This window comes from Lissotriton helveticus, chromosome 7, assembly GCF_964261635.1.
Source record: "Lissotriton helveticus chromosome 7, aLisHel1.1, whole genome shotgun sequence".
NCBI lineage: Eukaryota > Metazoa > Chordata > Amphibia > Caudata > Salamandridae > Lissotriton > Lissotriton helveticus.
The window spans coordinates 1,156,792,000-1,156,806,025 of NC_136068.1; the positions used below are offsets into that span (position 1 = coordinate 1,156,792,000).

Here is a 14,026-nt window from a genome sequence, read left to right on the forward strand (position 1 = left end):
ATCAAGGGTGGCAACCAGACTGAGCAATTCGAAAATGCAGCTCAAGATAAGAGGTTACAACAATGTCAATAAAAGGATGTACGTTGTTACAACGCATGCTTTTACCACGCATGCTGTTACAACGCAAGTTTTACCACGCAAGCCATTACAACGCATTGCTTTGGGGGGTGCTGGATAGTGAATAGTTTAATTTACTATTCCAACTCCAGTCCCCGTGGATAGTAGGGAAGGTGTTGGATAGTAAATTAAACTATTACTTATCCTAGAGCGCCCCCCAGTGCAATGCGTTGTAATGATTTTTGTGGTAAAGCCTGCGTTGTAACAGCACTGCGTGGTAAAAGTTGCGTTGAAAAGGATGTTCCCCTTAATAAAAGGTTTGAGAAACTGCAGATCAACCCTCACTTGATTCCTCATCAGTGCCCCCTTTGTGTGCATTTAAATGCTTTTCACTTACATGACATTACATGTAAACAATGGAAATAACAGCATCCATCTCAACAAGCGCCTCTGTTCATTATCCCTCAACGTCCATCCATTCCCCTCCCAGTGCTCAAAGTTCCCAAGTACGATGGAATGATGTGCAACGCTCTCAGCGGAACTGCTTTCACTTCTGACAACTGGAATCCATTTATGGACCTTCACATATAACGCGGTCTGTGCAGCATGGTTTACTGACGATGAACTAGACCCCTTAGCGACGCTAACTGGATTAGGATGCCCACAAGCACCATGTATTTACCACACGGTAGTAACAATCTTCTATCAGCTTTCAGGGCATCACAGCATGCTAGGATGGCCCAGTGATGCACATCCACAACAACATGAATATAATACAAAACCCACGCTTATAGACCACCTCTTATTCAATAATCCTCACTAGACAAATTCATTTGCCAATGTCTTAACGAGATCATGTGCATCCCTTGACCCTTCAGACATCCACCAATTGCTCAGGATTAACCAAAACGCGGCCATGACAAACCCCAAAATTAAGAAAGCCTTGACGGCCAGGGACGCACCTTGGAGTGGAAGGTCTGTGGCTCTTCATACAGGGGGAGAGAGAAATACACAGGAAGAAACACAGAGATGTTACTGTTTGTCACAGGCTTCAACCCCTGGAACATAATAAAGGGGAGGGGGCACCTCCCCTGTGACCCCTTAAACCTCCCCCACTCCCCGGAGTAAAGAGTCACTCACGTCGCTCTCCACCTCGATGAAGGAGAGGTACATACATGTCCAAGACAGACTAGATCTTGGTGCCTCTGCCACGGAGAGCAGCTGGCCCTCCTAGACCTCCTGCAGCACCTCCCAGGCCACCACATCATCCAGCCGCCGCCACAGAGGCTTCACGGTCAACAAGCACGCGCGTCCATAGCCGCTGCAAGACAACGGACAGAGGGAGGGGGGGCTGGAACAAAGATAACGCGGACAACGGAATCATGGACAACGGGAAGGGGGCAGGAGGATGTAGAATACGGCCAATGGGAGAGAGGCTGCAACAGGAAAATAATAGTGCTCACAGTATAAATAAAACATACTGTGCAACACTCGAAGTAAAGGGGCCGTAGCCATGGAGGGATACAAATGACGGCATGCCTGTCATAAGGAGGGACTAACAAACCTAAAACCAATCGGAAAGCAGCATTTAGGAACTAAGCCAATGAAGAAGATGGGCGGGGAGTGAGCAGAGCTTCCACTCCATTCTGAATACTGCATGCCTCACAAAGCGAGCAGCGCGTGCGCACTGCCGCTATAGGCTTGACCTAACTATGGACGTGATTAATGTTTGGAGGGGCTGAGTAATGTACATCAGTACATTACCGCTGCCATCCCGAGGGTACTCCGCATGCCAAATTTGCAAATGTCCACTAGCACTGTGCCTTCTCTGTGTATTGAAAGAAACCACCACCGCAGAATTTCCATTTAATGTACTAAAACTTTGGTGTACGCTGCTGACTTTTTTGACAGTTCTTAACCAAAGTATTGACATCTTTTTGTTTTTCAAAAACAAACTCCCAGTGTGAGAGTTTGTTTTTAAAAACAGCTTATTAATAGCAAGTCAGTGAGAGAAGTACATTAATATCGGGTCCCAGAAAGGAATTATTACAGACAACAGTCATCCAAAAAGGGTCAGTCATACAGCAGCTGAGAGAGCAACCCATTTGGCTTACCTCTAAGGTCGCAATCCATCTTGTGACTCACAACGTCTGAAGTTTGGGTGCAGGCTAGAGAGTAAAACCTTGCAGGGGGCATTTCTGCGTTAGTGGTAGATCCAGGCTGCACAATGTAGACGGGACCCCAGCGGAGCACAGGCACTGTGTGGGGCTCACTTCCGCACGGATAAAGGTCTTATGGCACAGCGGTCCTCTCCTCCACTTAGGCCCTGATTCCAAGTTTGTTGAATCCAGGTGCTTATTATTGCACCAAATAAATAACAATACCCTGGGGCACGGTATTTATGGGGTGCAATAAATATCACCTACTACAAGTTTCAGGGTTTATGCAGGGATTAAGAAGCACTAGTAATCACAGGACAGCATCTTAGTTGTTTGTCAGCTCCGCCTCCCGCTTTGGGTGGCTTTCTGCTTAGTAGAGGCGAACTCTTAGCTGTCTGAACCCTCACGTTCTCTATACGTGGTATGGTTCTCAAGTTATTATGGAGTTATGGTGGAAACAAACAAACTTGGGTCCATAGTTAGTGGATAATCTTGTTCTCTACTGTCCAGTTCCGATGGACAGGTCCTGGATATTTGCACCCTAGAAGCCAACCATTGTTGCCACCTCATTCTCAGCAGAGACAATCCAAATGTTTTTGAATCTCTCAAATGCACGGCCATTGGTTAACATTGCCTTTAGACTCTCGTGGAGTTTTTGTGTCTAAGCATTAAATATTTCTTTGGGGTCATCTTGGTCCTAGAATGTGTTAGAGCAATCTTGTCATTTGTGTGCATCATCTTCTCTCTTTCAACTGCCTTACAATTCTGTTTTGAAAGTAAAGACCTACATTTTTCCTAAAGATTAGCACTGGCTAGACAATGACTTAGTTGTGTGTTTACTCTCATGTTTTTACTCTTCCAAACAATCAGTGGTGAACAGTGTTCAAGTAATGACTAAATGAATCATTGGCATGGAAGGCCTCTGTAAGCCCCTGTGCCATATGACTAACTTCTAAGAACTGCCTGTTGTGTGGAGAATAACAAGAGCATACTGAATATAATTCAGGAAATCCTCAGACATTGTATTATCTGCATACAGAATAATACATTTTAGCAATCACTTCCTCTCTTTTGCAGATGGGAAGTCAATCCTCTTTACTGCAACACAATGAAGCTGATCTATCCATTCAACAGCAGCAACAGGTTACTGAACATCATTGACATGGCTATCTTTGACTTTTTGATAGGTATGACTAAGTGCGTGATATTTAATATAGAATCTTTGAATTAATTAAACTAATGTGATTATTGCTAGAGTTGTACAAAACTGAATAACGTTTTCTGTGAAATGTTGTTAAATTACTTTTAAATGTGACACATTTACACTTTCAGAATGAAATGTGGTTTGCCAGTATCGTGTGACATTTTTTTTTAACACGAGTAAGTACCTCACTTAACTACAAGACTTGTGATATACCGACAGGTGTGAGCAGAACGTTTTTCCAAGCAACACATTTTCCATGCAAAACAGTCCCTGTAGGCAAAAAATACACAAAAATGCAACTTACAAAATTGTGAGAAATTCCGCTAATTTGAAGAACTACATCATTCGGGAATTTTTCAAATTTTACAAACGTATTTCTATTTTCGCGCAAGTGTAGCGAATAGTCAACAACTATCACCATTCTCTCCACTATTTTCATAAAAATTGTGAGAGGAGGAGTTGGAAAAATCAGATTTAGGCATAGAATTGCGGTGACCACCTATCCTAATTTTTGCGAGATTGCAGTGCATTTGATGTGTCTTACCATGTGCAGGATTGAAAAAATGTCCACTATTTGCTCAATGTAGCTCATCAATCAGATGAGTGTAAACAAATATCTGGGCCTTGATGCATCAAGTGGCTTGGCAAAATGTTCCAGCACTGGCACAGTGAACACTGTTCAGAGGCATGTGTGAGGGACCAGCATTACCTGACATTCTTACTGAAAGCGATGACCTGCAGCTCAGAATGTGACTTGTGCAGGACTCTTTAAGGACGGGTTTAGGAACATGTTTAACTTCTGAGATTATAATATGAATCCAAGTGTGTGCAGCGTTGTTTGCCTAAACCTGGAAACTGAGTAAAATGTGTCAGCTATCCTAGAAAAAAGCCCCAAACTGAAGGCCCTCCTGCCTCATTTAGAATCAAGCGGACCTTCGTTATGTCGACGGTGGAGACTACTCCATCTCCACGGCCGACATAAACCTCTGATAGCCCGACAGAGAAAGAGCCGTCAGAGGTTTGTCCATTTGTCTGTGAACCGAATTTAGAGTGGGCAAACGCATGACCAGTTTAAAATATCTGTCACCTCCAGGTAAAACCTGGTGGTAAGGGCAGTGAAAACCGCTAACTACCCCCCTCATCATGGGAGAAAACTCCCATAGCGAGCAGGGAATTGATCTCAGAATTTACCAAAACCAAAATCTCACTTTGGTTTGTTTTGGAAAATAAAAAAAACACATTGTAAGTTTGCTATGCGGCGCGAATCAAAATTTACAATGCATTGACAGGAGCCGCTGTCACATCAATTCTTGCCAGAGCTAATGATGTCCACTGGGCCGGCGTACAACTCAAAATTTGGCAGGCGTGGACTCCATCAGGGTGATAAGGTACTTTACTCCATCGCCCTGATGGCATAAAAACATGTCTGTCAAAGTCTGAATCAAGCTGAAAATGTTTCTGGACCCCTTGTTAAGCAGATAATTGTATCAACATTACTGTCTGCAAAAAAGGGAAACACAACTTGGAGAATTCAGGAATCTTTGAACTCCGTTTTCGACCACTGTGTGGTACGTCTGGAGTTTAATATTTCCACACATCTTTATTGTAACCGTAATGTGTGAGTATATCCAGCAATGGAAACTATCGGCCACATGCATCAACCTATTTAGGAAGTGCAAACGGTGTGAATTGGTAAATTCGGCCGTTTGCGCTTCCTAAATAAGTTTTTGGGATTCATGAAACAATTTTTGAAAATCCGCATTTTTTTGCAATTCCTAAAAATGCGAATGCATTTAAGGAATCGCATTTGTGCGATTCCTTAAATGCAATGCATGAATTTGTAAAAACAATGCAAATTTTGAAATAGGAAGTGCAAATTAACACGAGGTTGACCCTCGTGGTAATTTGTGAAATTCTTTAAAAAAGCACAAAAATGCATTTTGGAAAGTGTCATGTCACACACACACACATGTCCTTTGGACATGTGTGTGTGAAACTTGCACTAAAACAAACATTTCAAGGCTGCAGGGGGGGGGGTTCTTTGGACCCCCCTCAGCACCCTTGCAATGCATCAACAAAATGTCATTGGCAAAAAAGAAATTCGCAAAAAGGCATTGATTCCTATGGGCCTCTAGGCCCATAGGAATCAATATAATGCCATTCCTTAATTGCGATTCGCAATTAAGGAATCGCAATTTCCGAAAATTAAGAAATCCTAAAAACTTTTAGGATTTCTTGATGCATAGGATTTTGCAATTCCTAAATTGCGATTCCTTAATTTTCGCAATTTAGAAATTGCAAAATCCTACAATGATGCATGTGGCCGTATATAGCCTGTTATGGATTGAATCAATTAGGGTCAAGTTTGGTCCAGGTGGTTATTATCTGTCTATGTTAGCCATTTAGTTGAAAACAATATGATGAAATGATAATCATATATGAATGAAAACTCCCCTGTAAGCCTCTCTTGGAAATATAGCTTGGGTGCTAATTGTTTGCATTGAGCCTATTTTGAAGGTCTCACATGGCAGAAAAGACAACACCATCGGGAGAACCATTGATGTCAATTGGAGGGAGCCAGATCTAGCAGCTACTAATCCTGATTGATCCTTTCTTAGCTCCTGACACTGCACTTAATAACCCTGGGGTCAAGGTTAACGGAAACGGAGCCCCATTTACTTTCTGTAGTTTCCTCTCTGTGCCCTTTGTCTAGCCCTTCTGCATCAAATAAGAGAGTCTAAGGTCCCACCCTGTTTTGCCATCACTGGTCAAATTTTGTGCAGTCTCACTTCCACAACCCCTGGAAGGTTAAGAAAAGCATTGTTTGCAATAAAAAACATGTCTTCTAATTCCACAGTTTCTAACTTTCCCTTGTTGGAGATGGTTCTGATGGCAAGGGCCAATAACTGCCCTACCATGGCAAGAACACTGTGATGAGAGCCCTGCCTAGATTTTTAATGCAGTGTTTGCTGCAATCACATTTTGGTAAAGTGATAACCTGGGACATAATTTTAAACCTTGTAGTTCCAAGGCTAATCCTTACCCACTGGATCATATCTATAAGTGGGGTGGTGCTGTCTGTCAACCCCAGTGAAATGCCCACCGTGTTGAGAGTCCGCTCAAGGTTATTTTTATAGCAATCCCTGCCAGAATAGAGCATGCTTCTAAACGCTCTTAATGTTTTATAGGTAAGGGAACAAAGGCAGTAGGAGGCTGAGCAGCCTTGTCTAAAAGTCTTGGAGTAGGAGGTGCGTTTGGCACAGCATACGTAGGGGATAATGTCTGTCTCAATTGGTGACCTGGATCCTATATATTAGTGATTTAAAAAGCAAATTGCTCCCTTTGTACACTCGACTCTCTGAGGCTAGTGATAGTGAGAAGTCAAAGATACCTCCAGGTCAGTGGGCTAACACAAAATGATGCCCCCACTCCTTCAGAATATGATAAGGGGTCCATGATTCTCCCATTTACCACAAATAATGACCTTGGACTGAATGGCGCCCCCCTGAGTAGCTGGAGCCCCCTGCGCCTCACGGTCCTGCGTTATACCCCGGCTCAAGGAGGTCGCAGTGGGACTGTGCTCAGCTGCACTACTGCACTGTGATCACACTTCATACACTTAGAGTATATATTATAAAGAGCTTGATTTAGAGTGGGGCATTATGGAATGAAACCCCGTCATTTTTTTAATGACCCTCTAACCCAGCTCCATATATGTCTTCTGTTGGTTTCACGTGCAGAAAGCGCTTTGTGATGTAACAATGGAGGGTTAGCCACCCTGTGAACAATAGTGATGAAAGCAGTTTCAGAACAGGCGAAAATGATGAAAAAGACAGTTTTAGAGGTTGTAGCTAGACCAATAGAAAAAAGAGAACATGAAAAATATGAACATTTAAGCCTTTCCTCCAGGAAATATTTGAAAGTAGAAGAAAATGTTGCCGCTCTGCATGGGGTTAGCTATGTCACGGCCATTGATGATCCATACAATACAAGTCTACCTTCCAGCCCTTTCATGGGCATAATTATCATTACGGGACTTGATAGAGAGGTCCCTAAAATAACTCCATGAATAGGTGCAGTAAAACAACAAGCCCTGGAAAAATAAACACATCCAGACTGTCTACAATCCACCTAAAAACAAGTAGCTAGATTTGTGGCTGGAGCTCCCAAGTTTAGCGCCACTATTTCGATTTACAAGGTGCTTCACTGGCTCGCTGTCCAGCAACGCATAATCTCTAAGGCCCTCTGCATAATTAACTGTGAACAGTACCTCACCTGATTTTATTGTGTAACAAATCAAAAAATATCCTCCATCTAGACTCTTTATTGATCTGAAGGTTTACTTTTGCAAGCCCCAAGGTACTGCAAAGCACGCATTAGGGGGCTCTATTCCTGTCTGTGGTCAAACTCTTTGGAACAAACTACCGAAGATCTTCAGGTGCGTCTAATCATTTTACCTTTAGGAAACGACTACAAACTTTGTACTTACGATATGCTTTTTTACTCTTCTCCCCAAATAGTGTTGTCTATTTAGTACCAAGTGACCTCATGGTGAGAATGTGCTTTACAAAATAATGTAGTTTTAAATACAAAGGAACCCAAGGATCATTGGGGACCAAGGGAAATTTGTAGTTAAAGGAACACTGGTCACTAAGCAATAAATGTGAACAGAGTACTATTGGAAAAGTAGTAATTCCCACAAATCCAGAAATTGTTCTAACGACTATAAGGAAAATATTTTATTAATGAGTAAAAGCCACATTAAAGAATATACCCCCCACTGGGTTTAATTCCAGAATAAGTGTTAAAACCAGACAAAACAAAAAACATACAGGCAAAGAACAAAATATGACCAGCAATTATATGCAACGTCAAGGTCACTCATTTCAAGAATAGAGCACTTTTGCACCCAAGGAGAAAGTTATACAAAGTCTAGCGAGTCAGAGTGTGAGACCCACACACTGACCCACTAGACTTTGGGTACACTTGTTCAGGAAATACCCCGGTGGGGCATACATTCTTTAATGTGGCTTTTTATCAGAAATTAAATATTTTCCTTAAAGTCATTGGAACAATTTCAGGGAATTATTACTTTTCCAAGAGTATTGCATTCACATTTATTGCTTAGGGACCTGTGTTATTTTAATTACAAAATAATGTATCGTAACATAACATTCACAAATGCTGTTTACATGCATTGCATTCATAAATACTTTTATCACTTTTTTGCCCTAAAGGGTTTACCAATGCTGGGAGAAAAAGTAGTGAAAGGGTTTGCTTTTTTTATAGAAGGCACACAGAAGAGTTAAATAATTAAAAGTAACAAACAGCGCAATGATTGAGTGTAGCCTGCAGATGTCATGTTTATTTATAGTGTGCATGGCTGCCCTATGCCAGAGCTTCCCAGTGCATACCAGAGCCAGTGGAATATAGCAACGTTTACAGCGGGAAAAACAGGTCTAAAGCTGCTTGCTAAAGCTAAATTGATTAGACACGGTCCTTAAATGACCAGGGAGTTTGCTCCATGCAGTAGGCGCCAGCAAATGGAATGACCGTTCTCCTTGTCCTACCTTCATATAGTGAGGGATTACTGCTAGATGAAACTCTGCTGATCTCAGTGGCCTGACTGGGCGCTCTGGTTGAATAAGAGGACACAAACTCTGTGTGCCAGTTTCATAAAAGATACGATGCACTACACATAAGGCCTTAAAATGCAACCGCTTATCAATGGGAAGCCAGTGTAAGGCCATTACCTGCTGAGTTATCGATTATGTGGCACATGGCAAAGAAGTCTCGTAGCTGCATTCTGTATGATTTGTAGACTTTTCTTGGCATATATAGACAATCCCAGGTGTAGCACATTATAGTAGTCTAAACGAGAGCTCATCAGGGCCTGAGTGATCATCTTTTGAGTAAGGGGAGCACTGTTGCATGCTTCCATTTTCCAGATACTCCCTCAGCTGATATAGATAGGTTCAGATTAAGGAATATAGGAAAGCTGACAGAGACTACTCTTTATAACACGTCTGGATTAGCTGGGTCATCCGGAGATTCCGATTTTATTTTGGGCTATTATAGTTTGAAGCCGCTCTAAGTCTACTGGGACAAATTCTCCTGGACAATAATTTAAACAATTAGGAGGGCACCCTTCTGATTGGGTCTGCACTCTGCAGTTCTGTTTACCCGTTCAGTAGTTTTAGAAAAACTCGAGTATAAGTCTATTTTTTGCTTCGTGAATGAGCAGCGCAAAATTACATTTCTCAACAGAAGCATCCTTCACTGAAGCACTGGCACATGGTTTCCTTAGATTCTGCACAATCTCGAATATTTCTTTGGCAGGATTATGACTTTCTTCGATTTTAGTCATACAATAATTAGCCCGAGTCTCTTTTAGATGTAAAAGAGATGCAAAATAGTAATTGACACATCCCAATGGAAGCCCTTCTTGGAAGGTAGAATGGTACATGCAAACACTATGAGATGAGAGAGTAATTCACCTCTAGGTAGAGCCAAAGCCTCTTAGATATGAGATTTTAAAACGTATAACAGTACATCTTGCAGACAGCTGTACTGTCAAGCCAGACTAAAAAAGAAGGGTTTGGTATGCCCAGTTTCCCAAAGAACCCTCACCTTTGAAGTTTACCCGTGTTTAGCTCAAAGGGTCATGATACTAACTTCTGTTTGTATGGGCTCTTGTCCGGCTGCATGTTTTACTAAACTAAACTCAGACCTGTTGGCTTTGCCAATACTTCTTGCTACATGTATTCTGTTGTTTGTGGTTTACCTCTTCAGCCATAGTTGCATCTCTTCAAGCACTAGCAGACAATGCTGTGATGACACTCCCCATAACTGTCCATAAGTACAACAGCTTGGGGTGTGTGCAATAGAAATAAGGGGGCACGTTCTTTACGTGGTTTCTCCTTTACAAATTCTCAGTTACTAAGAAAATCAACACTGTTGCTTTGTAAAACCGACTCGACAAAAGAGTCTTTGTCAGCAAGATAGATAACAAAATGGAAAACACGTCAGAACTGCAAAATAATCTTCAAAGATGCTAAATAACTGGCAGCAAGTTCCAACTCGGAAAATAATGAGTTGTTTCCAGCTTCAATGCTGACGGCTAGACTCTGCACTTACGTAATTTCAAGAATTAAAGAGCAATTCAATAGCTTGTTCCAGGGCTTTTGTTCCTCCCCAAGAGGGGGATTCCGCCTGTGTGTCACTGGATGCGTCACTGTGCGAACAATAGCCTCATAGTCCAGGCTTTGACAAGGGGCTCGAATCTCGATTAATTATTAGCGGGCGAGCAAACGTGGGCTTTTTTGGGAATTTGACTGTTAAACATTAATAACCAAGAATCACGAACCATTGGCTATTATTAATGGGAATGCTAGATTTTAAAAGTGTCGGCATATGAATCTAACACCGCACCGTATAGCGCTGGAAGCGGCCCCTTCATCTGGGCTTACACTGTTTCCCTGCTTGGGTAGTCCCATAGTAATTGTAACATTAGCTGGTGTAGGTTTTCTCCAAGCATTAGTCAAGTCCCATGACATTGCTCTTGAGATGAAAGCAATGTCTATCTCATGGACCTTTGAGCCGTCCCTCCCCCACATCTGCCCGCCTACTGTTTTGACTCCTCTTGCTTTTTCTCTTTCTCTATCTATACCAACATTTCCCCCTTCTGCACCCCCGTTCCCCCACCATAGTACCCTCACACACTCCTCTGCACTTCTGGCCTGTTGTTGTGTCCTTTTCCACTTTCCCCTTCCCTTTTACCCCCCACTCACACTACCACTTGTCCCCCACCCCGTCTGGCCTCGCTTCCTTTAATACTCTTTTCCCCAATATTACCCTCCCTAACAACTTACTGACAGCTAGCCTTTTGATTCCCGCCGCAGTACATAGAGCAGCCACCCACTTCTATTCCTCCCACGACCTCCCTAATATCCCAAAGCTAAATACATGTCTGTCCTCGTTGTCAGCATCCAGCGAATGTGAACACATCTGAACCGGAAATGATGCTCAAAATGGTCCACCTCCTGACATCTCCAACTCTCTGACTATAGACATATACATAGAGTAGTGAAGTGGTCAAGCGAGGGATAGGGAATAGGGAAGGGAACGGCAGGGAATTGGAAGCTGTGAAAGAAAAGAACACATTAATAGGCATATATTTTAACTCGCTGTTTTAAAATAACGCTTGTTCCCCATCTGGTGCGAGACTGCTTCGCCCTAAGTAGCGTCACGACCGGCCTCACATAGCGCCGATCGTGTGAGACGCTGGTCACTCACCCCACCCACCGGAGCCGCCATCTTGGGTAGGGAAGGTCGACGGGTCAGATTACCGTCCCTCCCGCCCTCCCAGGTTATTTAAGGCTCTTTTCTACCTCCGCTGTGGTATTTGTTTGAAACTCACCCTTGAGGCGGAAGCCGGGGGACCTTAGCGCTCTCTTGCGCCTTTTCATTTACAGTGTATGTTATTGATTGCTAATAATATTACAGAAAGTGCATTCTGAGCTCGCGTGTGCCTTTGCCTGTGAGCGCGCGTTATTGAAGGACCAACAACCTATTTTTAAAAATGTTATATATTTTAACTTGCTGTTTTAAAATAACGCTTGTTCCCCACCTGGTGCGAGACTGGTTCGCCCTAGGTAGCGTCACGACCGGCCTCACATAGCGCCGATCGTGTGAGACGCTGGTCACTCACCCCACCCACCGGAGCCGCCATCTTGGGTAGGGAAGGTCGACGGGTCAGATTACCGTCCTTCCCACCCTCCTCCCGCCCTCCACAACTATGGATAAAAACAACAACCGCTGCGCGGGCGCGCCAAAGGCGCGCCAAAGGCAAGCCCGTCTGCGCCCGTCCGCGCCTGGACCGGGCCGAGGGCCATTCCCCCTGGTTCCGACCTTTTGGCTCCTCGAGGAATGTATACGGCGGACCGGCTCCTGGAGCTACGTCCTCCTCATTACCAGTCCTGCCGTATTTACGACCCTCTGCTCTTGGCAGGAGGTGCCATCTCATGCTGTCCACATTGTCAAACTACTTTACCAACTGTTATTAATCCATACGCTATCATTAAGGCTATACCAACCAAAACCTTTTCGATGGCCCTTGCCAATGTCCGCTCGCTCGGTAAACACCGACAGGATATAGCGGATCTTATAGAGGATAGAAAACTAGATATTCTATTTCTGACAGAAACATGGATGGACAATTCGTCCGATCCGGATTTAGTGATCGCAGTGCCTACTGGATTTACCTTCCACAGATTAGATCGACAACGTAAGAAAGGCAGTGGTATCGCTATAATCTTACGTGACGCATTCACCGTCAGAACTAACATCATCACCACACTGTCCTGCGAAGCCCTACAATTTTCCATTAAGTTAACGCCTTCTTACAATTTTAAAGGGATCCTTTTGTACCGACCACCCGGGTCAAGGACTGGATTTATTTCCGAGTTTAGGACCATCTTAGAATCATGTGCTCTAGACAGTTCTTTCTCTGTCCTTGGTGATTTTAATTTTCACTTTGATATAACCGAGGATAAAGACACCGCTACTTTTTTAGCGGATATGACAATCTTTGGTCTCCCATTGTTGGTCAAAACCCCTACACACGAAGGTGGCCATATATTGGACGGTATTTTTACTAACCTGATGGATATACATGTTTCACAAATTCTTCCCCTAACATGGTCAGATCATCACGCTATCCTGGCCACATTGACCATTAATAATCCCGCAGCCCATCGAGTTTCCAAATCTTCTCCTACCTCTCGACAATCCTTTCAGGCGTGGAATGACATTAATCATGCCAGCCTTGAAACACTTCTGACTACATCCACCCCCCACTTATCTGCTGACCCCAACATTGCTATTTTGCAGTTTAATAAGTGGGTCGGTTCTGCTGCTACCGCTCTGGTCCCAATCAAACAACACTCTCGGAATAGGCTCGCTCCATCAGCCCCATGGTTCTCAGAGGCCTTAAGATCACAGAAGCAGCAGTGCAGAAGTAAGGAGAGGCACTGGCGGAAAGATTACTCAGGAGAGGCCAGATTAAAATATAAAGAATCTTTGGCCATATAAAAAAATATGATTAGCGACGCCAAAAAAACTATTATAGCGATAAAATTGAACAAGCTAAAAATTCCAATAAGGCATTATATGAAACTACCAAACAGCTAGCTGGGCTCTCTCAAAATCTGTCTCCCCCTCCTTCCCAATTTCTATGCGATGCCTTGGCCAACTTTTTCTTTAGTAAGGTTAATGATATTTACTCGATTTTTTCCAATAATATTAATACTTCTCCCAAACCACCCACTACACCCTGTACTGGTCCAACTCTTTTGGAGTTTGCAGAAATTTCTAATACCCAGACTGCGGATATCCTATCCTCCATCAAATCGGGTTCCGCATTGGACCCATGTCCGGTTAAAGTCTTACTTCCAGTCATGGAAGTTGTCCTCCCCGTTATTACATTGATTTGCAACTCCATGTTTAGTACTGGTATTTATCCAACTCCTCTAAAAAAAACACTAATCAAGCCACTGTTAAAGAAACCACATCTTGATATGGATGAGTTAAAGAATTACCGTCCCAT

General features: G+C 43.2%; 1 protein-coding gene across 1 annotated transcript in view; it reads left to right on the forward strand.

The window, feature by feature from the left end:
- The window catches only part of FAM20A (FAM20A golgi associated secretory pathway pseudokinase), a 373,784-nt gene that overhangs the window by 296,870 nt on the left and 62,888 nt on the right, over window positions 1-14,026 (forward strand). The window contains exon 8 of the mRNA XM_078654289.1: window positions 3,294-3,403. Coding sequence (XP_078510415.1) covers window positions 3,294-3,403 — 110 coding nt within the window. The remainder of the gene's footprint in view (window positions 1-3,293; window positions 3,404-14,026) is intronic.